Raw genomic sequence first — 24,520 nt, forward strand, 5'->3', positions numbered from 1 at the left:
CCTTTGCTTGTATATGGATCACCCTGACATATGAAACCACTAATACTTACCTAGTCTCAGGTTTTACGCATATTAACTCATTTAATATTTATGGCAAGCCCATGGTGTAGATGCTACTATTATCCCCATTTTACAGATGAGGAAACTGAGGCATGTAGAGGCTAAAAAATTTACCCAAGTGAGTAAATGGTGGCTCTCATTCCAGGAACCACCTTTTATTCACTTGTTAGATGATCTCTTCTCACAATCCTACCAGAGAGATGGAAAATTCATTTTTTTCATCTCCAAAGTGTTCTAAAGATATCGTTTCTGCTTTCTTAGGGAGCTTTGACTCCACCCATAAATACATCATGTAGTTATAAAACTGATGGTCTGCTTTATTTGCAAAAAAATGAAAACTGGTAGGCTGCCTTATTTGCAAAAAAATGAAATCAAACATAAGGTTGTTCACCACCCATTACGTAGCCGGCATCACAGAACATTTCTGTAATTGTGCTTTTCACTTACCATTTTTTCAAGATTGGTCTGTCTCATGTTTCAAAAAACTGGGAAGTAGGAACAACAAACAAAAAAAATTGCTTCGTAAAGTTCTTAGTGTCTATAAATTCGGCATAATTTACTATAATATAAATAGACATGCATTTATTAAGCTCCCTGGGTGTTGGCATCGTATCTGCCAAACATCTAAGGCAATAAAACATTTTTAATCCCCTTTCAGATTTTATAAAGAGCCTTTCAGAAGATGCTTGCGCCACACGATTACTAAAGAGCTGAAGACAGAAAGAAATCGTCAACTTTTCTCTGCTTTTGTATCTCCTTCCTTAACTCCTGGAAATCACGAACGTTTGTGCAACGTACCTCAAGGGTTATTTGTTGAAGCTTCTCATTACCACAATGAATCGACTCCGAACTTTGTCTAGGAATATCGCCTCTCTTTGGTGGAGACTCCCGGATTGGATGGAATCTGAGCATGCGCAGAAGCTCACCAAACCCAGGGCGGGACGGCGCGCTCGCGGGCTCCGCCTCCCTTCCCCTGACAACGGGAAGCGGGTGAGCGTCAAGACGCCTGCGCAAACGTGGCCGGGGCGCCGGGGCGGTGGGTTACGCCTGGAGAGCGCATGGGCAGACAAACTGTACGTCCGTTTGTCCGGAGCGGAGGGGAGAGTGGGCGCCATCTTCTTCTAGGCTCACTGAGGGCTCCACCTGGGCAGGCTGCTGCGACGAAGAGTGTCCCCCGACTCCGGCCTTGTGTGTCCGACTCGGCAGCAGTGGTGTGTGTTTATTACCAAGTGCGAAGCAGTTACCCTTCGGGCGTCGGGGGTGGGGAGGGGTTTGGCGATGGGGACGGAAGAACAGGGAAAGGCGGGGCCCGCAGCCGCGCCAGGAGCTAGCGTAGCTTCTGCCGTTAGGGCACCCTCATTCCTTGCTAAACACCGACTCTCCCGTCAGTCCCCATGTGGTGTTGTGTGCGCGCTGCCCAGTTTTCTTAAGAGTGAAGATATCGAAGGATTTCATAGGTATTTTTTTTTCTTTGCTATGTCATCGTAGTCAGTGGTGGCAGAAAAGCGCTGAAGGCCCAGCTTGTTAGGCATGAGAGTGGCCCAAAGTGTTTGAGTTAGGTATGGGGCAGTACACCGTGTGGCGAGTTAGGGTGGAGTGTTTGCCCTTGGGACGGCGTAACGGAAAGGCACGGAGGTTGGGCGGTCCAGGTTAATTTGAAGGCTGATTGTGGCTGAAGGTCTGGCGACAGCATCGGATCCCACGTAGCAACTTTGGCCTGGCGCGAAAGAAGGAAGCTCTGACCCCTGGGAGTATGGACAAAGGCTTTGGGCTATAGAAGCAATGCCTTCGGATGATCCCCATTTGAGGATGATGGATATTATGGGAAATCCTGTGCCGTGTGGATTCGTCTTCATTTCCAGTTCCCGTTAAGGACTATGGTTCTGTGTCGTCATACCTTTGGTTTTTATTTTAACCATCTACATTATAAAATGATAAAAGGCAGATCTTCATAAAGAATAATTGCGGACTGGGCCAGATTATTTTCGGCAGGGGAAACTCCTGTGTTTAGGATTTCATCATAACTTTGGGTTTTAAAGAACAGTCATTTTCTTTCCCCCACCATATCTGGAAAATGACTTGTTATTCACTAGTTAAAATCAGATAGGTCTGAGATAATAATACCTATTAAATTTAGTCTCTTGTGCCCTTCAGACTTGATTAGAAGATGCACATTTTGTATGGTTTAGTGGATAATGGTGATCAAGTGGGATGAATCCTGGATAAAATCAGCAAGATTATTTAAAATGAACTTAAAAATTTCAGTGACTTGCCCTTAAAGGAGCTTTTAAGGATTCACTTCTATCTTTTCATAGGTTAGTAGTTCTAACATCATGGTCTTTAAATCAACACAAAGAATACGTGTGTTGCCTTCATAAGTAGAAAAAATTTTAAGTGCAGTGACCTTTGGGTATTTTGTGTATTTCGATTTTTGTGTAATGTTCTTAGGGTGGAATTGCTGAGGAGTTTGCTTAAAGAAATAACATGGAACCACAGGAAAAGTGCTCATTTTGAGAACTGGTCTCTTATAGGTGGTCTCTCAGGTGTGTCGTTGAGAGAGAAAATAGTACGTTTCCCTCCCATCCAAAGGGCAGAAAAGTTAGGTGTTAGTTATACGTGACAAGTTAGAAAAAAATACTTTATATTGTCTGTTTGAATAGGAATCATGAGATTTGTACTCATGGAACTATTTAAAATACTGTTTGTAAGCAAGAGAGAAGAAATTTTGAAATTTTTTGAATTTGACATATTCCTTCAAACATCCCTAAGTATCTTGTAGATATATATATGTTCTCAGGGCAAATCCCTTTTAAATCTTTGAAAAAGTTTAGGAGAGAGAAAATGGTGTGTATCTTATTTTCTAAAATATAAAAGTAAAGGAGCTAAGTCAGTTTGCATAGGAAGGAATCTTGAGACTTTAGTGGGGACTATTATAGAAGCCATTTATAGTTTTTAAAATGTTGGTGTGGATATTGGTTTATTGAAGGAAACAGGCTTGTACTCATTTTTTATTTTTGGTACTGTGCACATATTTTTTTAAAGAGACCATTTTTTTAGAGCAATTTTTTAGTTTAACAGCAGTATGGAGCAGAAGATACATAAATTTCCCATGTACCCCTGCCCCCACACGTGTATTATGTAAATATATATTTTTAAAAGATTTATTTAACAGAGAGATACACAGGGAGAGAAGGAACACAAGCAGGGGGAGTGGGAGAGGGACAGGCATGCTTCCTGCAGAGCAGGGAGCCAGACGCGGGGCAATGCGAGGCTCCATCCCAGGACCCTGGGATCATGACCTGAGCCAAAGGCAGATGCTTAAAGATTGAGCCAACCAGGCGCCCCTCATGTAAATATTTTAATAATAAATGTTATTAATATTTCAGTACCAATTTGGCATTGGTAATTCAGATGTAGAATATGCCAAGCATTTTCTTGATATCTTTGTTAGTTTAGCTTGTAGTTTAAAAAGTTGAATCATTGGGCCATTTTCAAAGGAAAATAAACCTTGCAGACTTCAACGAATATGTCTTTGGACCACACTTTGTGGAAGACTGATACTTAAGTGTAAATACTGAATTAAAGCAACATTTATTGGCACATCAAAAACATTTATAATTATTTAGCACCTCTTAAAGACTTACTAAGACTGTATTGCATATTGTTACTTTGGATATCTCTGAAAATATTAGATATAAATTTCCTTAAGGAAATACTAAGTTAAAATTTTTCAGCAGTTAATACTGATAATACCTAAACATTCTAAATAAATGTGCTTTTATTCTATTTTCTATATGTCATTTGGATTTTCTCAATGCAGGACTGTTTGAAATGGAATACTTGTTAGCATAGTAAGATTCTATATTGGAACACTCTCTATTTGGCTTAAAGTGAATTTTAATAGTAATTGTTTTAGGAGTTTAAGATAAGAAGTAGTAGCTGAGATTTGTTTGTTTGTTTGTTTGTTTTAGAGGTATTTTATTTTCTTTTTAAGGATTTTATTTATTAGAGAGAGATCAGTGGGGAGAGGCAGAGGGAGAGAGAATGCAAGCTGACTGCATGCTGAGCATAGAGCTCAATGAGGGGCTTCATCTTATGACCCTGAGATCATGACCTGGGCTGAAACCAAGAGTCAAATGCTTAACCTACTGAGCTACCCAGGTGCCCCAATTTTAGGGGTATTTTAGTATTTGCCTTAATTATATTAGAATCCGGAGACTTGGTTCCATGTTTGAAAGTGTGAGCTGTATGTGTAGAACTTAAAATTGTATCCAAAGGGGTAGTCATTGGTTTGGATATATTGCTTAAAATAATTGGTTTTTGAATTCAAAACATTAGTGTCTTGTTCATTTATTGTATCATTTTGAATCGTTGCCTTACTAGTTTGATTTGGTCTTACATTTTAAAAGGGAGGAAAATTGCAAGAGAGTAGGACTTAATGAGCTAGGTGTTTGGTCTTTCTTTTCCTGAGTGGAAGTGATAGGCTTTTGGGGAATTTTTGGTAACTTTAAATTGTCATTTTACATGTAGAACAGCTGCCCTTTTTTTTAAAGTGGATGTAAAATTTATATACCATGAAATGCACAGACCTTAAGAATAGTGCTCCTTTAGTTTTGATAAGTTTTTACCCATATAACCAACACTCTAATCAAAATGTATAACATTTCTATCACCCTTTTCCTTTTGCTACTTCCAATCAAGGAGCTGTTTAATTTCCAGAATTTTTTTTGTTTTAAAATAATTTGCAGATGTCTACTTGGAATTTGTACTTCGTTTTTGCTGAAGATGATTAATTTCCTCTGGAACAAAGAAGACCATTTTGTAATGCCCATAGTTGTGGTTCCTATTATTGCTTCACTTTTAATAGGTAATTCTGAAGTGAATATCCTAATCTGGCGTTGTTTAAGATCAATTACAGAGTCCGAGGATTAATTATATTTCATTTTCTTTCCACAGTTAAGTTGCTTTTACAGAATTAACAGGTCTCCAAGAAATTTTAAAAAGGTAAGATATTCAGAGCTTAAGGCTTTTCACAGAAGCTTGACAAAAAAATGTAAAGTAGAGTAGGACATGTAGGTACACGTGGTTTCTGTACTTTACCTCTGGCCAGTAATGCACTAGTGGTAGACCGTTTATAATCATAAGCAAAAATTATATACTGACCATAGATGGCTTTTCAAATATGTAAAACTCATTTTGGTTGGTAAAATTCTTTAACCCACGAAGCTCTCTCTCATGCTTCAGTAGAAGATACGCTTCTAAGTGAAAAATAGTTTGGTCTTGTTGTGAAGCAGTGCTTGGCAGACTTACAAAGAAGAGTTGATATTTTTGATGCTCATATTGTATAGGATAGGTGATATGAAAGATCTTTGAAATAGTTGGTTTATTTGTATGTTTAGATGGGAGAAGGTTTATTCTTTAAGAAATTAGATATAGTTAATTTTTTGTGAACTCGTACCTTGTTTTCATTTATAAATGCTGAAGAAGGTAGGAACCAAATAATTATTAAGTTTAGTCTGGGATAAGGTACTTCAAAAATAAGACTTGCTATTATGTGTACCTTTCTGTCTGCAGGTCATTATTGCTGTGGTTTGAGCTCAGCATGGCTGTAGTCATCCGTTTACTGGGGCTTCCTTTTATTGCGGGGCCTGTGGATATTCGTCACTTCTTCACGGGATTGACTATTCCTGATGGAGGAGTGCATATAATTGGAGGGGAAATTGGGGAGGCTTTTATTATTTTTGCAACAGATGAAGATGCAAGACGTGCCATAAGTCGTTCAGGAGGGTTTATCAAGGATTCATCTGTAGAGCTCTTTCTTAGTAGTAAGGCAGAAATGCAGAAGACTATAGAAATGAAAAGAACTGATCGCATAGGAAGAGAGCGACCAGGATCTGGGGCGTCGGGGGCTGGCAGCTTGTCTAACTTTGTTGAGGCTATTAAAGAAGAAGCAAGTAATTCTGGATATGGCTCTCCAATTAATCAAGATGCTGGGTTTCATACTAATGGTACAGGACATGGTGATTTAAGGCCAAGAAAGACACGGCCATTGAAGGCAGAGAATCCTTACTTGTTTCTGCGAGGTTTGCCTTACTTAGTAAATGAAGATGATGTACGTGTCTTTTTCTCTGGTTTGTGTGTGGATGGCGTGATTTTCTTGAAACATCATGATGGCCGAAATAATGGTGATGCCATAGTAAAATTTGCTTCATGTATTGATGCTTCAGGCGGTCTTAAATGTCATAGAAGTTTTATGGGTTCAAGATTCATAGAAGTAATGCAAGGCTCAGAACAACAGTGGATTGAGTTTGGTGGTAATGTAATTAAGGAGGTTGACATTCCTGTGAGAACTGAAGAACATTCTCCACCAAGAGGAATTAATGATCGACATTTTCGAAAACGATCTCATTCAAAATCTCCCAGAAGAACACGTTCTCGTTCTCCTCTTGGATTTTATGTTCACTTAAAAAATCTGTCCCTAAGTATTAACAAGAGAGATTTAAGAAATTTCTTTAGAGATACTGATCTGACTAATGAACAAATTAGGTTTTTATATAAAGATGAAAGAAGAACAAGATACGCCTTTGTGATGTTCAAAACTCTGAAAGACTATAACACTGCTCTGGGTTTACATAAGACTGTCTTACAGTATCGTCCTGTTCATATTGATCCTGTTTCTAGAAAACAAATGCTGAAATTCATCGAATGTTATGAAAAGAAAAGACCAGTGTCAATAGAGAAAGAAAGGCTTGGACATATTTCACAAAAATACCCTCAAGAAGGCTACCCTGGCCAGAAACTGTGTATATATATAAGAAATTTTCCTTTTGATGTTACAAAAGTGGAAGTGCAAAAGTTCTTTGCAGACTTTTCTCTTGGAGAAGAGGACATTTACTTACTTTATGACGACAAAGGAGTTGGTCTGGGAGAAGCACTGGTGAAATTCAAAACAGAAGAACAGGCCATGAAAGCTGAACGTTTAAACCGGCGGAGATTCTTGGGGACAGAGGTATTGTTAAGACTTATATCTGAGGCACAAATGCAGGAGTTTGGTGTAAATTTTTCCTTGATGCCCACTGAGAGAATGCCAGACCATTCACAGTCATGTGATAGAGATGACCATTCCCATTCATTTGACTCAAGTGATCTACCAATATACTCAGTTGGCCCATCTGAAAACTTTAGGCATCAGCAAGAGGACTTGAGGCAACTGGACAATTTCAGGCAAACCCAGGCGGATTTCCGACAGCTTGATAGGAGCCTTCCAGAAGACTTTAGGCATTCCCCAGAGGACTTCAGGCACTCCCCAGAAGACTTTAGGCGCCCTCGGGAGGAACACTTCAGGCGGCCTCTTGAGGATTTCAGGCACCCTTGGGAGGAGGATTTTAGGTACCCTCGGGAGGAGGACTTCAGGTACCCTAGAGAGGAGGACTGGAGGCGGCCACCTGAGGAGGATTTCAGACGGCCTCCCAAGGAGGACTTCAGGCGACCCCCTGAGGAGGACTGGAGACGGCCCGCGGAGGAGGACTGGAGGAGGCCCCCGGAGGGAGACTTTAGGCGGCCACCTGAAGAGGATTGGAGGAGGCCTCCTGAGGAGGACTTCAGGCGGCTTCCTCAAGGGGAATGGAGACGACCACCTGAGGAGGACTTCAGACGACCACCTGAAGAGGACTTCAGACGACCTCTTGAGGAGGACTTCAGGCAGCCCCCTGAGGAGGATTTCAGGCGACTTCCAGGGGAAGACTTCAGGCGACCTCCCGAGGAGGATTTCAGGCGTTCTCCGGAGGAGGATTTCAGGCGTTCTCCCGAGGAGGATTTCAGGCGACCACCCCCCGAACACTTCAGACGGCCGCCCCCGGAGCACCTAAGGCGGCCGCCTCCGGAGCATTTCAGGCGGCCGCCGCCGGAGCACTTCCGCCGGCCACCCCAGGAGCACTTCCGCCGGCCGCCCCAGGAGCACTTCCGCCGGCCGCCCCAGGAGCATTTCCGCAGGCCACCCCAGGAACATTTCAGGCGCCCCCGAGAGGAAGATTTCAGGCACCCACCGGATGAAGATTTTGGAGGCCCTCCTGATGAAGACTTTAGGCATCCTCCTGAGGAAGACTTCAGGAGCCCCCAGGAGGAAGATTTTAGATGCCCTTCTGATGAGGACTTCAGGCGGCTCCCGGAGGAAGACCTCAGGGAACCTCCAGAGGAGGACCCTAGACTTCCTGACAGTTTTAGACCTCCTGGTGAGGAGTTTAGGAACCCACCTGATGACTTTAGAAGTCATCGCCCTTTAGTGAATTTTGGTCGCCCAGAAGGTGGCAAGTTTGATTTTGGAAAGCGCAGTATGGGAAGTTTTCCTGAGGGGAGATTTATGCCTGATCCAAAATTAAATTGTAGTTCAGGTAGAGTAACACCTATCAAGATAATGAATCTTCCATTTAAAGCTAATGTTAATGAAATTCTAGACTTTTTCCATGGTTATAGAATCATACCTGATTCAGTTTCAATACAGTATAATGAGCAAGGATTACCTACAGGGGAAGCCATTGTTGCTATGATAAACTATAATGAAGCTATGGCTGCTATTAAAGATCTAAATGATAGGCCAGTTGGCCCTCGCAAAGTTAAGTTAATTTTGCTCTAGAGAGCATTTCTAAATTCAGAGTTACTTCCCCACAGTATTGATGCAGTAAAATGCATTTGTTTTTTTTTAAGTGTTTATTTTTAATGATCTAATGAAAAGGAACATTTTAGTTTGACTTGTGAGTAGAACAAATGTAAATATTAGAATGTGAATCTGGTTTTCTTTTGCTTGCAAACTGCCACTCTTTCTCATTTACAATTATATATGGCTTTTTTTTTTTTTTTGGACAGTGAGGGAGAAAATTACAAGTGCATTAATTTTTGTTGATGTCATGGGTAAACTTCAGAACTTGTATAGTAGAGCTGTATTTGGGGAAGATACATTTTATATTCACTTTTCGTTTCCCGTCTGTAGTCTACATCTTATACTGTATAAGGAAATGGTCAGTGACTGATTGTTCAGGTTTAGCATTTTTATTGCTAATTTGCCTGCAGAATTAATGCCCTCTTCTTTGTCCAAGATATTACTGTGTTAGCCTCCCGTTAATTATAAATAGTTGAAAATAGACAGACTGTGAATTTGAAGTTTACTTATGTAAAAAGTTTAGGAGATTCTTGAAGTTTTCATGTTCATAACTTTGCAAAGTTTTATAAAAATAAAAAATTGCAAATGTATAGACCACTAATTAACTTTACTTGTATTCATATAAAAAAAATTACAGCTGCTTCTGTGAAGTTCTCAACAGCTACCTTAGTATTTATAATAGAACGGACCAAACATCCTATAATAATAGCATAGAGAGCTATCTGTATATCTGTGGTTTCCTCTACATTTCATCAACCAAACTGCTAAGTTTTACTCAAAATACTTAGAAGACAAAAAGTAACTGTAGCTATAAAGGACATTCAGGCTTCTGTGGGGAAGAATCTGATAAATGGATATAGTTTGTTTTTAGGAAGAATTTAGAATTTAGTCCTTTAGTAGGTTTTTTTTTTTTTTTGGTAGTTTTTATTAGGTTCTCATTTTTAAATTTCAAGACTTTGAATCCAAAGACTCAATAACAAAATATAATCAGACACTTATGAGACTGAATTTTGACTTCTTCGATATTTAGTGTGGGCGTTTATATTATAAACACTGGATTTGGCTTTTTTTAATAGCCCATAATAATATTAATGGCTAACATTTATTAGGTATTTACTGTATGCTAGGCAGTGAAAGTGCTTTACATGCATAATCTCAGTTTAAATATTCCCTAGGAAGTATGGACTATTATATCTATTTCAACAAGTGAGATAATGAAGTTTAGAGGTTAAGTAACTTGCCTAAAGTCATAGCTAGTAAATCATGGAGCTAATTTCAACCCAGACCACTGACTCCAGTTCATGCTCTTAACACTTTTGCCTACTAACTTTAAGTGGTACTTCTAATTTTAGTAAGATCATGCTGAAGATATTTTGAAGAGTAAATCAGTATTTTCTTTATACATTGCTGCTTTAAAAATAGCATTAAAAGCAAAATTAGTATGCTCATTGTTCATAAAAGACAAACTAACTTTAAAAGTTTTTATGTATCCAGGGCTTCTCTTGGATAGTAACATTAGATATTGACTTCTAATTAAAAATTGTTTATCAAATATGATTTGGCTTTGGCCTTTTAGTTTACATAAAATCAGGTTAATTTTTCTCAGTTCTGTGATCCAGAGGTTTCCTATTTATTTGTATTTCCTGAGCAAGTAAGAATAAAATTTGAATTTACATATGGTAGTTTAGTCACTTAATAATAGGATATAGCAGAAGTAGAATACTTTGTCAGCACTTAGCTATTTACTACCATTTTGGATGAATCTTCAGTGATTTAAGAAGTCTAAGAGAAACCAACTCAAGTTTCTGTGTGTTTAATTCTAGTGAATGTAACTTCTAGTAGAATGAATAAACTAGTAAAATTACATCAGTATGGGTCTTTAGTAAATTTATAAATAGCTAGAATGATAAATAAACTAAACATCAAAATAGGAAGAAATTATATTTTTGAATGCTCAGATTATATAGATGAATCAGTCAGTCTTCTTGGGGAATGTATGGAAGACTTTAAAATACTTCTCAAATAAATATCAGTAAGAACTAAGATGAAGCCTAACAGTGAAATACCCCATAATATGGGCTGGTAGTAAATAAAAGGTCAACAGAAGTAAAGACAAGCTTTGTATTTTGATTGTAAAATAAATGAATTGATAGGAACAGTTAACATTACCCCATAATCATTTAGTTCATAACTTTTAAAAATTAAAAGTTAATTACAGAAAACTGGCTTCTACTGGTTGGGAACCATTTTTGCATATCTTTTCCCAACTCTGCTTTCAGTGGTGGTATATTAGTGACTTAAATTGGCCATGGTAGGAGTTCTGATGCCACGGAAGTTGGCAAATGCAACAAATCAGGGCATTTTCCATGTTGGAGAGCCAGTTTACCAAGCACACCACCAATTTCAAACACATAGAAGAGAATACTGTGCTAAGTTCTTACACACCCATTTTTACAGTTTAACTTGAACAACCTGGGTTTGAACTGCAAATACCACTTAAACGTAGAATTTTTTCCATAAATACAGTGTAACACTAGGTATTTCCTATGATTTTAATGATACATTGTTTTCTCTAGCTGACTTTATTGTAAGAATACAATATATAATACACAAAATACACATTGGTTAACTGTTACTGGTAAGGCCTTTGATCAAGAGTAGGCTATTAAGTTTGGGGGGAATCAAAAGTTATGTGGATTTCAGGGTCAGTACCCCTGACCCTGGCATAGTTCAAATATCAGCCGGTTTTGCCTCCTCTTTCCTACTCCCAGATATATCAGGTACACTAAGACCATACTGGTTTTCCAGCTAAATATCCAGCAGCATTTTAATTATCTTAAAGCCAGACGTTTTTGTCAGAAGGTATCTGGAAAATACAGTTTATGTCTAGAAAGTAAAAATAATCCCATAAACAAACAGGTAGTTAATCATTACATTGGGAGTACACTTTTATCACTTACTGAGAATACTGTAGAGGAGTGGCTCTTGGTATCACCTATTTAGTGACCCCATTACCTCCATCTTTGTATTAAATGTTAGTTATTACTGAGCTGCATTAGATACTACATATTTATGATCTATAGTTATGAATTAACTATCATTTATTCTCAATAACCCTAATAATTATTTTGGAGAGAAGAAATGGAGGCCTTTATGGGCCATTTACCCCAAAAGTAACTGGTTAGGTTACCTGTTTTTTTTTTTTTTTTTTAACAAGGAAGCTGAAAGAGGTTTTACGTTTTTAAAGGTGGTTACATTTGTGTGTGTGTGTGTGTGTGTGTGTGAGAGAGAGAGTAAAGCAATAGAAGTTTATTAAAGTGAAGATACAGAAAAAGCTCTCAAGAGTGAGAGGTGTCCCAACAGGGTTGCCTCTTCTATAGAAAGATAACCAGGGAACTTGGATCTTTTTTTAACATCTCATTGATAACACCTTCAATGGCTTACTTCCTTTTTAGGGGCTTATTTTTTTTGTTGGTCACAGGTGATTATCATAAAAGACATCCACCCTATCCACCTAGGGTATAAAGGTGATTACATTTTAAATGATTACATAAGTACCTACGTAATAGCGTTGATTATGTTTTCTCAGCACACAAATACTTCAGCCCTTTAAGAAAAAGTTTGCCAACCTAAATCTGATCTACAAGAAACTTAACTTTACATTGCTGGAAGTATTATGTATAGTAATCCTTTTGTCTTTTTTTTTTTTTTTTTTGAGATTTTATTTATTAGCACGAGCGGGGAGGAAGGGCAGAGGGAAAGGGAGAAGCAGACTTCCCACCAAGCAAGGAGTCTGATGCAGGACTTGGATCCCAGAACTCTGGGATCGTGACCTGAGCCACAGGCAGACGCTTAACTGACTGAGCCACCCAGGTGCCCTAGAATATTTCTTTGAAGTAGGCAGAGAATTCATATTATATCAGAACTATTTGCTGACTGCTTTATGTATCAGGCACTATTTTAACTTTATAGATAGGGCAACTAATGCTCAAGAGACATGAGTTGCTATTACAAACAAGAAATACTGTAACTTTTTTATTCCTCCCAGCTACAACACCACAGTTGCATACCAAAAAAATAAAAATGCAATAGCTTGAGTGTCTTAATTCATTTAGGTTTTAAAACATTTTTAATATTTTGTTTAAAAAGTACTAAAGTAATTTTATCACTTAGGACTATTCTCAGGAAGCAATGTTTTGTTAAGAACAGAACCATGAATAACAAAGTCAAAAAGCTTTCTGTAAAGTCTTTATTTGTCTCTTATGAATAATTGTTTTTTGTGTTATCCCAAATGATTTAAAAATTTCATTATTTTTATATGCCTAATATCCATGAAATATCAAAAGTGCAGTCCCCGTCCAAAGAAACAAATAGGCATACTGAAAGGCTCTGATTAAATTGTTTTCAGGAATAAAAGTAACTCTATCCTCTTTCATTAATTAGATGGTGGCTTGGTTTAATGATTTTCCATGATGTTTTCTTAGCAACATTCTACCAAATTACAGCTTTCCAAAAGTTGCAGTTTTGTGTATAATTCTGTAGTATGATAGCATTTTCATTCTGAAACCCGAATCAGGCTGAATGTAGCTTTCTTTGTCAATCTAAAATTTATGCTAAATTTTCACCTAAAATTTAAGACACTGATATCCTAGTGCCCATTACCTTTAATCAGAAGTAATAACACTCTTGTTGAAAAGTAAATTATCAAACAATGAAACTTAAGGTTATAGTAAAAGTGAAAAAGAGGAAAGGAAAAAGACCCTTGTCTTTTTTATTAAGGCTCTATGGAATAGAATTTGTATTTAATCAGAATGACTAAAGACCCTTTTCTGGCAATGAAAGAAAAGAAACAAGTCAAATTGTTAGATCTGTTTTTTTGTCACCTAGTTATATTGCAACGTCAACTACGTATAGTGCATCAATATGAAATACTTTTGAAATACATAATTTTTTAAAAAATGGAACCTATAAAAATCACATACTGTTGGATAGGATGTTGAAATGACTGGTGTGTAATATTTTTTAAAACCTTCAGTTTTTGTCAGCACAAATTTCCTTTAATTTTCATTTCCAGTGGGATTTCATTTTGAGGTTTATCATGTATGAAGCCAGTATAAAGTTTTACATTGTATTAATTCTGGATTCCAAGTCATTTAAGATGAAAACTGAAAGGTGGAGTTTACTTAAGAAAATTAATTTTCTTCTTCTGTGACATCTAAGTCTTCATCCTCTTCATCATCATCTTCTGCCTGTTGATCCTTTCTTAGTCGACAGGTGGATACCTGTTAGAAGTTAACACATTAAAAAATATATTAACTTAAAATATTTTCACATGCTTATATTTTTAATATGCCCCTACAGAGAAGGGCACATAGAACATATTTCAGGAAGTTAATTTTTAGTAATGAAGCTTTCCTATGAATTACTCTATTTTTTTTTTTTTTTTAAGATTTTATTTATTTGACAGAGATCACAAGTAGGCAGAGAGGCAGGCAGGGGATGGGGAGTGCCTAGCAGAAAGCCTAATGCAGGGGCTCGATCCCAGGACCCTGAGATCATAACCTGAAACAAAGGCAGAGGCTTAACCCACTGAGCCACCCAGGTGCCCCTAAATTACTGTATTCTAAAGCTGAAAACAGTCACAGAGTTTCTTCATTCATTTTTCATGTTATGTTTGAGCAAAAACACGAAATTAACCATTCCATTTCAGTTGGATACCAGCACTTCAATAACATAAAATACTTCAGAGAAAGGGTACAGATTCAGGATATTATGTCAAATATATTTTAGGTTAAGTAATTCCTCGGTCACAAGGTTTTTGTAAACCGGCATTTCAGTGAGAATCATCAAAGGTATAGGAAAAAACTTTCAGGAGTATTTCAGCTAGCTGAAATACTAAAATTTAATACTGTGATTTAAATGGAATAAGTTGAGAATCTGAATTCACTACTTGGCTTTAAGTCCTGATCATTGCCACTTGGGTCGTCTTGCTTCAGACCTTTCTGAGGGTCATCTGGTAATGTCTGGAGTCACTGCTGTCACATCTAGGGGGGTGTGTTTGTGTATGTTACTGGTATCTTGTGGGTAGAGTCTAGTGATGCAGCTGAACATGTTTAGAATGCACAGGACATTACTCCCCATTCCCCTGCCAAACTATCTGGCTCAAAGTCAATAGTGGGAGGTCAAGAAACCCTAGAATGATGTACTTTTAAAGTACTACACAGATGTTAGCTCATTTTGGTAACATTAGTACCTGGAAATAGAAACAAACTTTGTATGTACTATGATACTAGGTATATGGAACTCAACATGTAAGAAACTTTACGCTGGAATAATAAAAATGTAAGTTGGTTCTGGGAGAGAGGCATACATATAAAGCAGTAAATAAATGCGTAGAGGAGAACCAAATGAAAATAGAAGGTACTGGGTCACGTTTACCAAAAAGTTAAATTTTGAAAGTATTTTGCTCTATTTTATTTTATTTTATTTTATTTTTTTAAAGATTTTATTTATATATTTGACAGACAGAGATCACAAGTAGGCAGAGAGGCAGGCAGAGAAGGGGAAGCAGGCCCCCTGCTGAGCAGAGAGCCCAATGTGGGGCTCGATCTCAGGACCCTGAGATCATGACCCGAGCCGAAGGCAGAGGATTAACCCACTGAGCCACCCAGGCGCCCCTATTTTGCTCTATTTTAATTCTGAATACTGGATATGAAAAAGGGTATAGATCTCTAGATCAGAAGTTGACAAGCATTACACCCCAGTTTCCTTCCTGTTTATGTAAATGAAGTCTTACTATAACAGCCGCTGACTTGTTAACGTATTGTTTATGGCTGCCCTTACTAGGGACATAGACCATATGGCCCATTTTTTCTACAGCTTCTTAGAAAGCAAGGTTGTTCAGCCCTCCCCGTTTTAGATCTCAGGTAACTCAGGCTTTCCTGATGTGGAAGAAATGAGAAAACTGTCTCTTACCTAAAGATATGTGCTTCTGTATCTAAGATAATGTTCAGCAAAAAGATCTTTTTTAGGAATAATTTTTAGTAAGTCATGATAGTGGAATTTTTAAACCCTAAGCAGTTTGATTTCAGAATCTGGCTCTTCATATTATACTGCAGAACAAATCTAGATTAGCATTCTCCTGTCCTCTCCACCTCTGCTCTCAAATATTCTGTTTTGGAGAGTATTATGTGCTGTAGTATACAAAAGAAGAAGACAGCTGCACCTAGTATAATCTTCCATCATTTTATATAAGAAGGTAGGAGGGTAAATATTAAATCAGAACTTAAGGGAAACATTTTTAGTACTGAACAACAAAGGCAGCTGCTTAAATTCCTTTAAAATTATGTATGGTTTCTAGCTTACCTGTCCTGTTCCAGATATACACTTAGCCGAGAGTGATCTTTGAAGAGGTGACTTTGAATTTGCTCTTACGATATCTAAACGGGATGAATAATCTGGTGGATACACAGAATTTCGGAAAACCTGTTGGGATGATAAAGCAACATTATAACAGATACAAAACACTGGGAGTCCAGAAAGCCACATTAAGTTCCTCTTAGTTAAGATTTTTTTTTTTAAGCAACCACATCCACCCACCCACTTCCACCTCCCAGGACAAAATTTCTATTACTGTTAATTTAAAAAATTAAATACAAAAAAATGTATATTTTAAAACATTTATTTACTTGAGAGAGAGTACATGCACAAGCAAGGGAGGGGCAGAGGGAGAGAGAGGATCCCATGCAGCTTTCATGCCCAGCAAGAAGCTGGTTTCTCAGGGCTCCATTTCATGACCCCAAGATCATGACCCGAGCCAAAATCAAGAGTCAGACACTTGACTGAGTCACCCAGATACCCCAAAACAAACTATTTTCAGTTGTAAAGATGAAAGCTAAAAAGTTTATTTGAGCCAAGTAAAGTGACAATGGGTCCTAAAACCATCACATGAGAGCTTTTGCTGAGGTAATGTGTAAGTTGCTACCCTCAGAGGATTCTTGCCAGTACTGAGGCTTCAATTCAGTCATACCTTTGATTCTTTGTCTTCTGCCTATCTCAACTCTTACCAATTTAACTTCACTGCAGTATTCTGCTAGTACATCACCTAAGTTGGAGCCAGTATAATTTATGCATTCCAATTTCACTAGAAATTGGAATTATGCATTCCAATTTCACTAGAAACTGGAATACTTTTGTCAGTTTTTCTCCTTAACGCAGCAGTTCGAAATACCACTCTCTTAAGCCTGTCTATACCTTTGTCTTCTCCCATTTCTCTAACATACAAATAGGTATGGTTACCATATGTGAATTTCTTCAACTTCACTCCCTTTTTCCTCAACTCTTCACCCTTCCCTCCTCCCGCCCCTTTTAAGCAAATGTCATTCTGATTCTTTCACAGTGCATAGTTCCTGTATGCAAAACTTGAAACCAAAAACACTTGCTTTCTCCACAAGTTCTTTCCCCCAGCAAACAAGCTCAACATAGTCTTTTAATACTCCTACTTCATCTTTATTTGTCAAAAACATATAAGTAGGCTTTCACCTTCCACTGAGATGGCTCTTGAAAAAATCACCAAGGACATCTTGATCTTTACTGGTTATGAAACTTCTTTTCCATGCATGCCATCTCTAAACTCTTCATGTGGTAGCTGCCCTATTTCTTCACATCTCCTTTTCTACTGCTTATACCTTAAATATTAGGCCATTTTTTTTTCTTTTTACACCTTTCTCTGAAAGATCTTATCTATTTAGTGTTTAATACCCATCTTTCAATGAATTCTCTATAGGCTTTCTCCTGGTAGCCATACTTCTGTGCCCAACTACCTTCTGTTCTCACAGACCAATACCGTCTAGTAGCACTTTTGGAGGTGATGGAAATGCTTACTATTTTGTGCCATCCAAAATGGCTACATGGGGTTACTAAGCCCTTGAAATGTAGTTCATGTGAATGAGGAACTGAATGTTTAACTTTAGCCACATATGCCTAGTGGCTACTGTGCTGGACAGTGTAGTTCTACATTAACCTTTACAATGAAAGATGTTACCATACATTTAGTAAAGCAAACTAAACCCTGGACATTGTCCCTCAATTTCTCATCTGAGGTACTTCTATTTTAATTTATTGACTTTACACATCTTTCTTTGTAGCTTACTTAGAATTATCTTACTGAGGACCAAAATCTATTATTAAAAAACCTTCTGGGCTCCTGACTACCCAGGATCCAAATTCTTTAGGTGATATTCAAGGCTTAAGACCACTTAACCTACTTATTACTCTTCACTTCTAGCCTATGAACCTACATGTAGAACATATTCTACTCTGCCTTTGCAATGCTGATTTCTCAGCCCAGAACTTCTCAGCCCAGAAACTCACCATTCAAGAGCCAAGTCAAACACCATCTTCCAGTTTCTCCTCTCCTCTAGCCAGTGTATTTCTCCTATTCTCTAGCTCCTGTTGTTCATACTTTCAACACCGCTTTCATTTCATTGTTCTGTAATTACATATCTATCTCTCCTACTAGTTTTAAGTTCCCCTAGAGCAAGGAGCCTTATTTGATTTTTCAACTCCTCCCAGCTTAAAACAGTAACATGATAAGTGAATGATGTTAACATGACCTTAATCCTCATGTTTTGGGGGGGAAAACATCAAACTAACGGATGTCTCTGCACATTTTTTTAAACCTTAGAGCAGTGCAAGACACCAAAGAAATCGGATGAAACCTAGCTCCACAGGTGAGACTTGTGTTTTAGGGCACTTCAGCCATGCTAGTTAGATTATTTACATGTTACTGAGGACTGAATAACGTTTTGGTGCCAGATATGAACACTGGTACCCAAGTATGATATAAAAACTAGGTGACTCATTAATCAACTAGTATTTGGAAAGGATATATTTTTGTTAGAAAAACATTCCTTTTTTAACTGCCCTAGCAAAGATGAGGTTCAAAGTGGGAAATGGAAGACAGTATACATTCACGAGACTAAAGTTCAAACCAGGTAAATAATGAAAATTAATCTCAGTGCAAAACAATGGATTTACAGGAATATTTATTGGCAATAATGCATTTCCCAATATGGTCCAAGATCTCTTCTAGGAGTAAGTCTCAAGATGTTCTGAAGTGATTGCACAGAGGTGATCTTTTGAAGGGGAAATGAGCCCAACAATGCTTTTTTATGTGAAGAACAAATAAGGTAAGATGGTTTGTAATATAATTAGATGCCCAACTGCAAAAAATTAGCTGCTACCAGAATAAGTCTCAGCAGTTCTTGTAAATCATGGACTACCTAAGAAAAATAGCAAGTTCTTTCTCTGTTCCTCTTCAGATATTTTCTCTACTTATTTCCAAGAAACGTTTATTTAAAGGATACTTTTCTCCTTGGTACTTGTTTGGTATCATTTTACTTCCCCTGGTCCCACAGCTGTCCCTAGACTTAACTCCTCTCTTCTCCATGCCAGTCTCGATAGCCACAATACATTTTCTGCTTATAGGATCTTTTCTGCCTCAGGATCTTTGTGTAGCTCTCTGTATCCTTTGCCTGAACGGTGTTGCCAGGGGTTCTCTTAACACATCCCTCAAACTTCTCATTGAGAAATCATTCTTTGATTTCTCTACACTATTTAGAATCCTCTATCATATATGCTTAAAATATACTATATTTTTTATGAGACTGGTCATATTATAAAACTTAAATAGTTGCACAGCACAGGCATACCTTGTTTTATTGCATTTCACTTTGGTGTAGTTCAGGTACTCTGTTTTTTACAAACTGAAGGTTTGTGGCAACCCTGCTTCAATCAAGTCTGTCAGTGCCATTTTCCCAGCAGCATTTGCTCACCTCGTATCTCTGTATCACATTTTGATAATTATTGTAATAGTTTAACCTTTTTCACTACAACTATGTATGTTACGGTGACCTGTGAACAGTGATTATGACTCACCGAAAGCTTAGATGATGGTTAGCATTTTTTAGCCATAAAACATTTAATGGTTTGTATACTTTTTGAAAGATCTAATGCTGTTGGATACTTAAGAGACTATAGTATACAATACCATATATTAACTATACTGGAATTAAAATTAAGAACTTAAAAAACATATTGTAGTATAGTATAAATATAACTTTTTTAAGCACTGGAAAACTGGAAAATTCATCTGACTTGCTTTGTTGTGATACTCCTTTTGTTGCAGAGGTCTGGACTGCTGCAATCTCTCTTGAGGTATGCCTGTATGTTTTTTAATGTGTGAACTCCAAGGTAGATTTTTAAGTTTTTGCTCTGACAGATCAGATCATTTCTAACTTACAGTGCTAAATCCTCAGAACTTAGAATGCTGCCTGCCATATAGCAGGTGCTCAATAAATAGTTGTTCAATGAACATTTAATGAGGCAAATACTTTATCTCCATTTTAGGGATAAGGAAGCTGAAGTATGAAAAACTTACTCAATATTGCCTCACTATGAAGTGGGGACTTTGATACTTTGTTGAAAATATATCTACCACACAGCCCTGAGATACTTAGGTTTTCTTGAATCTCCTCTCTCGAGCTCCCTCGCTAGCTGATTAATATTAGTAAGAGAAATGGTGTGACAAAAAAACCTAGCTAGGACCTCTGGAATGAGAAGGAAGATCTTGGGGTCTAAAGGAAATGAAGGAACTTTAGTGACCGTTAACAAGTGGCACGTCAAGGGCATTAGAAAAAGGAGAATTAAAATACTTGTGAAGAGGAAAAGTGGGGGATCAGTTCTGCACCTGCCATTTAGTGCAGTGTTGTTTCTTGTAGGGAATGGTGCACATCACTCACCAAGAAGCACACTCTGCACAGGGCAGAAAGGGAAATACAAACAGTGTTAGTAGTCCGACTTCCGGGTGTGGTCCTAGCTCTATTACTTATTAGTTATGGGACCATCTGGGAAGTTTCTTAACCTCGTTCTGCCTCACTTTTCTCTTCCATAGATATGAGGACAATAAGTACTTCTATCAAAGTTGATGGGAGAAATAAAATATAATTAAAATGCACAGATCAGTAGCTGTCCAGGTAATCACTGTGTAAAGATTTTCTATTTTATTATTTTACAAATGACAGAAGCTCGGTCTATTTTTTTTTAAAAACATAGTACATGAAAGGAGTGAAAATTAAGAAACCTTAGCTTTAGTATTTGGAAAGAATGGACACTTAGGAAACCATCTATTGATAAACAGAAATATCATATATGCATAACTGATAACAAACTGGGAGATGAGATGTTGGCACTGGAAAACATTTATACACATATTAAAAAATGTGCCTTTCTTCATTTTAGTCAAGCTGTAATCTGTTTTAGTTTCCTGGAACCAGTGGAGTAGTGAGAAGGCCCAGGTGATTGCTTTATAATGGACAGTTAATAAACAAACAACTTGGGGAATCTTCACAATTGTCAAATGGCAGACACTCCCAAATTCTGTCACTTATTAATATAGAATTCCGGTTTTATCTTGAAACTACCTGGCCTTTTCCACTTCTACTACAGAGATAAAATATGGATAAAGTATGTCTCCAATATTTTATCTGTTTTAGCAAAAATACTTTTCTTTTTTCTTCCCTTTTAGAATGTGGGAGGGTAAGATATTTACTTTTCAGATGTGCTTGCTGAAGCCAGGTTTAGATATTTAGCTGTTCTGACATTAGCTGGTCAGCTGGATTTGTACTGAACTCTCAGTATGAAGCAAGTTTTAGTATAAATCTACATTTATTTCATAGCATACTGATTAAATCACACGAAACTGGTCAGAATCCTGATTCTACTATTTATAGCTAAGCAGCTATGGTCAAGTTAAGTTACTTAAAGCCTCTAAACCTGTTCTGATAGTTGTAAAATGAGAATAATAACAGCATCTACCTTATAGGATTGTGTGAGGAGTGAATGAGAAAATGCATGTGAAGCTTTGGGTATTCTGCATAGCATAAGCACTCAAATGTTAGCACAAATCAGTGTCATGATTAGTATACTTAAGTGACATCACCAGTCAAAAATGATACACTGTTTCACATAATGGCCTTATTAACTAGCTATTAATAATCAACTCTTGGAACTTGACCATGGTTAATTTGAAAAGTTAAAGCATACTTAGAAAATCATAGAAGTTTAGCTATTTGGGACTGCACACAGTAATATAAACCACTGTAGTTCAAATTTAAGGTATTTTTATCCACACAACCTAATGCTTTCTTTTAAATAATTCCCTCTTAATTATTGAAGAACTGAACTTGGATAGACATAGTCCTACCTCCAGATCTTCTTGTTCATCAATCTTTTGTATGTTTTGGTAGGCAGCAGTGTAGACCTCTAAAGCTTTGCCATGAAATAACATTTCAATAGTGATAAATTCTGAAAATATAGTCTAAAAAAAAAAAAAAAAGATTTTGAGTTTAAACAATCATCAATTTGTAAAATCAGTCAATTTATTCCTTACTGCAGTCTTGGCATTTTATGAAATACAGAGGTATCTCTTTCCACAGGGCGAATGAAGTACAAAAGAGAACAGGAATAAAAACAGTTGCAAAGACCTTTTACAGCACAGCCTTGAAATTATACAAAATACTACCTATCTCACCATTTACTTCCCACTTATTAAGTTATTTTTTTGTATACCTTGTAATTGACATTTGTGATAAAAAGATCTGACTGAAATGTATATACCATTATGTACTGTTATCATTTGTCTATAAGTATTAGATAAAGCAGGTCAGTTCTAAACCTGGTATTTTCTAATTCCAACTGATGTTTAAACAATAGAATGTTTTTTAGACAGGAATTTTATCCCATCATATTTCTATGTGTTCTTGTACTCTCTAACCACAAAGGAATTACTTGGTAAATCTATTGTTACCACTGATGATAGTATCATGCATTTGCATAGCCTTCTAGTTTACAACATGACTTGTCTAGTGTTGCTCACAGCTAGAATGTTGAAACTTGGGTCTGATTCTTCAGTGGTTACAGTTCGTACTTATTGTACTGTGCTATTTTTGCTGGAATCAATCGTTTCTTTCATAAATAAACTGCATGTAAACCCTCTAAGCTTGATAGCAACTTATGACAAGGAAGATGATGCACCAGGAGAATGAATGAAGATGTACATGTTGATCTAAGCAGGGGTGAGATCATCGGTAGGTAAGGAAAGGACAAACCAGACAAGTTTTCAATAAAATAGGATCTTTTCCTTTTTGTTAACTTGTCCCTTATCAAAATAATAACTGTATTATAACACCTAAAGAAGTGGACGAGGTAGAAAATGAGTACTCAAGCATTGTCCTTAAAGGGGCAAGAGAGAAGAGACGGGTTATAGAAGACAAGGGTCAAATAATAGAAATGGTCCTGCACTTTGGAAGACAGTGTCACAGATATCCTTTAGTGTTCTTTAATTTCCCCCACCCCTATCCCCATTCTTTCTTAAGGATTAAAAGAATTATTTTAGGGAGTACTGATAGGCTTCTGATCGCTACTCAATGTAAACATTGTAAATATAAACAGTTGAAAAGTGTCCCTTCTGGTCTACAAAGATTGGGCTCTGGGAAGACAAGAAGTGAGACACAATTATGACTCAACAGTGACCTTTACTGTCAATTCCTATAGGTCACAGAGGATTGTGGTATACTGTAATGGCAACTAATAAACAGCATTATGCCTAAGAATCTCCAGATACCCAGGAGATACCTTCGAGGTGAACTGGCTTTTGATTAGGACTGAGACTTACTTAGTTGTCTGTCTTCCTAAGAAAGCTGCCTAGCTAGAAAGGAATCAAGTGCCCTTTAGAAGTGTGGAAACTCCTAGAGGGAAAACGGTGGAATAGTCAATGATAAGCCAAAACACTGAAGATGCCTACTTGGTTCTTGGTCTGTGGCTCATTTTAGGTAATGGAACAATCAAGCACAACCTTGCATCTTTCCTTCTGAATCTTAAATTTAGAGATTTTCTACATTTAGTCAATAAAGAACTATATAAAAAATACGTAGTTTGACTATTTTTTTAAGACTTCATTTTATCTATTTATTTATTTATTTGATAGAGATTACAAGTAGGCAGAGAGGCAGGTAGAGAGAGGGGAGGAAGCAGGCTCCCCGCTGAGCAGGGAGCCTGATGCGGGGCTCAATCGATCTCAGGACCCTGGGATCATGACCCGAGCGGAAGGCAGAGGCCTTAACCCACTAAACCACCCAGGTGCCCCGGTTGGACTTTATTTTTATTCAAGACTGGAACAGAAACCTTTTTCATTTAGTTACGCTCAGAATTATACAATAAACCCTTAAACTTGTTTCAGGTAAGTACGGAGAGGTGGAGAAGCAGATTTTATAATGTTACATAGTCAACTATGTTTTAGTTTTTCTTGGATATTTACAGACCATCTGTTTACTTATGTGGAGAGAGAAGAGAAGGTATTTATCTTATGCTATAAAAGTATCTGAGAAATAGAATAGCCTCAAATAAGGGATTTAAGCTTAATCAAGTGAGGTGTTACTCCTATTTTTAAATATTTTCACGGATGTATATTCTAAATCTTTAACAGACATACTGCTTAGTAACTAATGAAATCCAAACATTTACAACCTTATTACACCTAAATCTGCAGATTTAGGTCTAATTCAAATCTATTCCACTGTTGTAACTTTGTAGAATACGCCAGCATATTAAAATATTTTTCAAATATGTGAACATAGTTACTAAATTCCTGATGGTCAGAATTTCTGAATGTGTCATCTCTGAACTAACAATTATTTAATACTGCATTTTATAGGATTTATAGTCTCCTTAGTTCATAAGCCCTGA

At 37.2% G+C, this 24,520-nt stretch overlaps 2 protein-coding genes across 17 annotated transcripts in view; one reads left to right on the plus strand and one right to left on the minus strand.

The window, feature by feature from the left end:
- Positions 1-964: 964 nt before the first annotated feature.
- RBM12B (RNA binding motif protein 12B) lies at positions 965-23,704 on the plus strand. 15 transcript variants are annotated; one of them, XR_009351673.1, is made up of 6 exons: positions 1,010-1,271; positions 4,809-4,927; positions 5,017-5,064; positions 18,799-18,906; positions 19,905-19,933; positions 20,670-23,704. XR_009351673.1 is itself a non-coding variant. In XM_059166035.1 (5 exons), the coding sequence occupies exon 5, from the start codon at positions 5,663-5,665 to the stop codon at positions 8,690-8,692; it is 3,030 nt and encodes a 1,009-aa protein (XP_059022018.1). In that variant the 5' UTR covers positions 1,059-1,271; positions 2,215-2,375; positions 4,809-4,927; positions 5,017-5,064; positions 5,635-5,662; the 3' UTR covers positions 8,693-9,306. The 15 variants fall into 15 exon arrangements, 7 of the variants coding, with proteins under 7 accessions (XP_059022018.1, XP_059022020.1, XP_059022021.1 ...); XR_009351670.1 differs by having other exon boundaries at positions 1,014-1,271; positions 19,905-23,704; XR_009351672.1 differs by having other exon boundaries at positions 1,023-1,271; positions 18,799-19,933.
- Positions 12,946-24,520, minus strand: part of CIBAR1 (CBY1 interacting BAR domain containing 1) — a 28,001-nt gene continuing 16,426 nt past the window's right edge. Inside the window, exons 7-9 of one of the 2 annotated variants that reach the window (XM_059166040.1) lie at positions 21,981-22,094; positions 16,082-16,201; positions 12,946-13,998 (exon numbers count right to left, since the gene is read on the minus strand). In XM_059166040.1, coding sequence (XP_059022023.1) covers positions 13,909-13,998; positions 16,082-16,201; positions 21,981-22,094 — 324 coding nt within the window. In that variant the 3' untranslated portion in view covers positions 12,946-13,908. The remainder of the gene's footprint in view (positions 13,999-16,081; positions 16,202-21,980; positions 22,095-24,520) is intronic. The other variant, XM_059166042.1, reaches the window with a different exon arrangement.

Source organism: Mustela lutreola, chromosome 3, assembly GCF_030435805.1.
Source record: "Mustela lutreola isolate mMusLut2 chromosome 3, mMusLut2.pri, whole genome shotgun sequence".
Classification (NCBI taxonomy): Eukaryota; Metazoa; Chordata; class Mammalia; order Carnivora; family Mustelidae; genus Mustela; species Mustela lutreola.

Excerpts from the sequence above, each read along its gene's own strand:
- RBM12B (XM_059166037.1), top strand. The coding sequence starts at position 5,663 with ATGGCTGTAGTCATCCGTTTACTGGGGCTTCCTTTTATTGCGGGGCCT.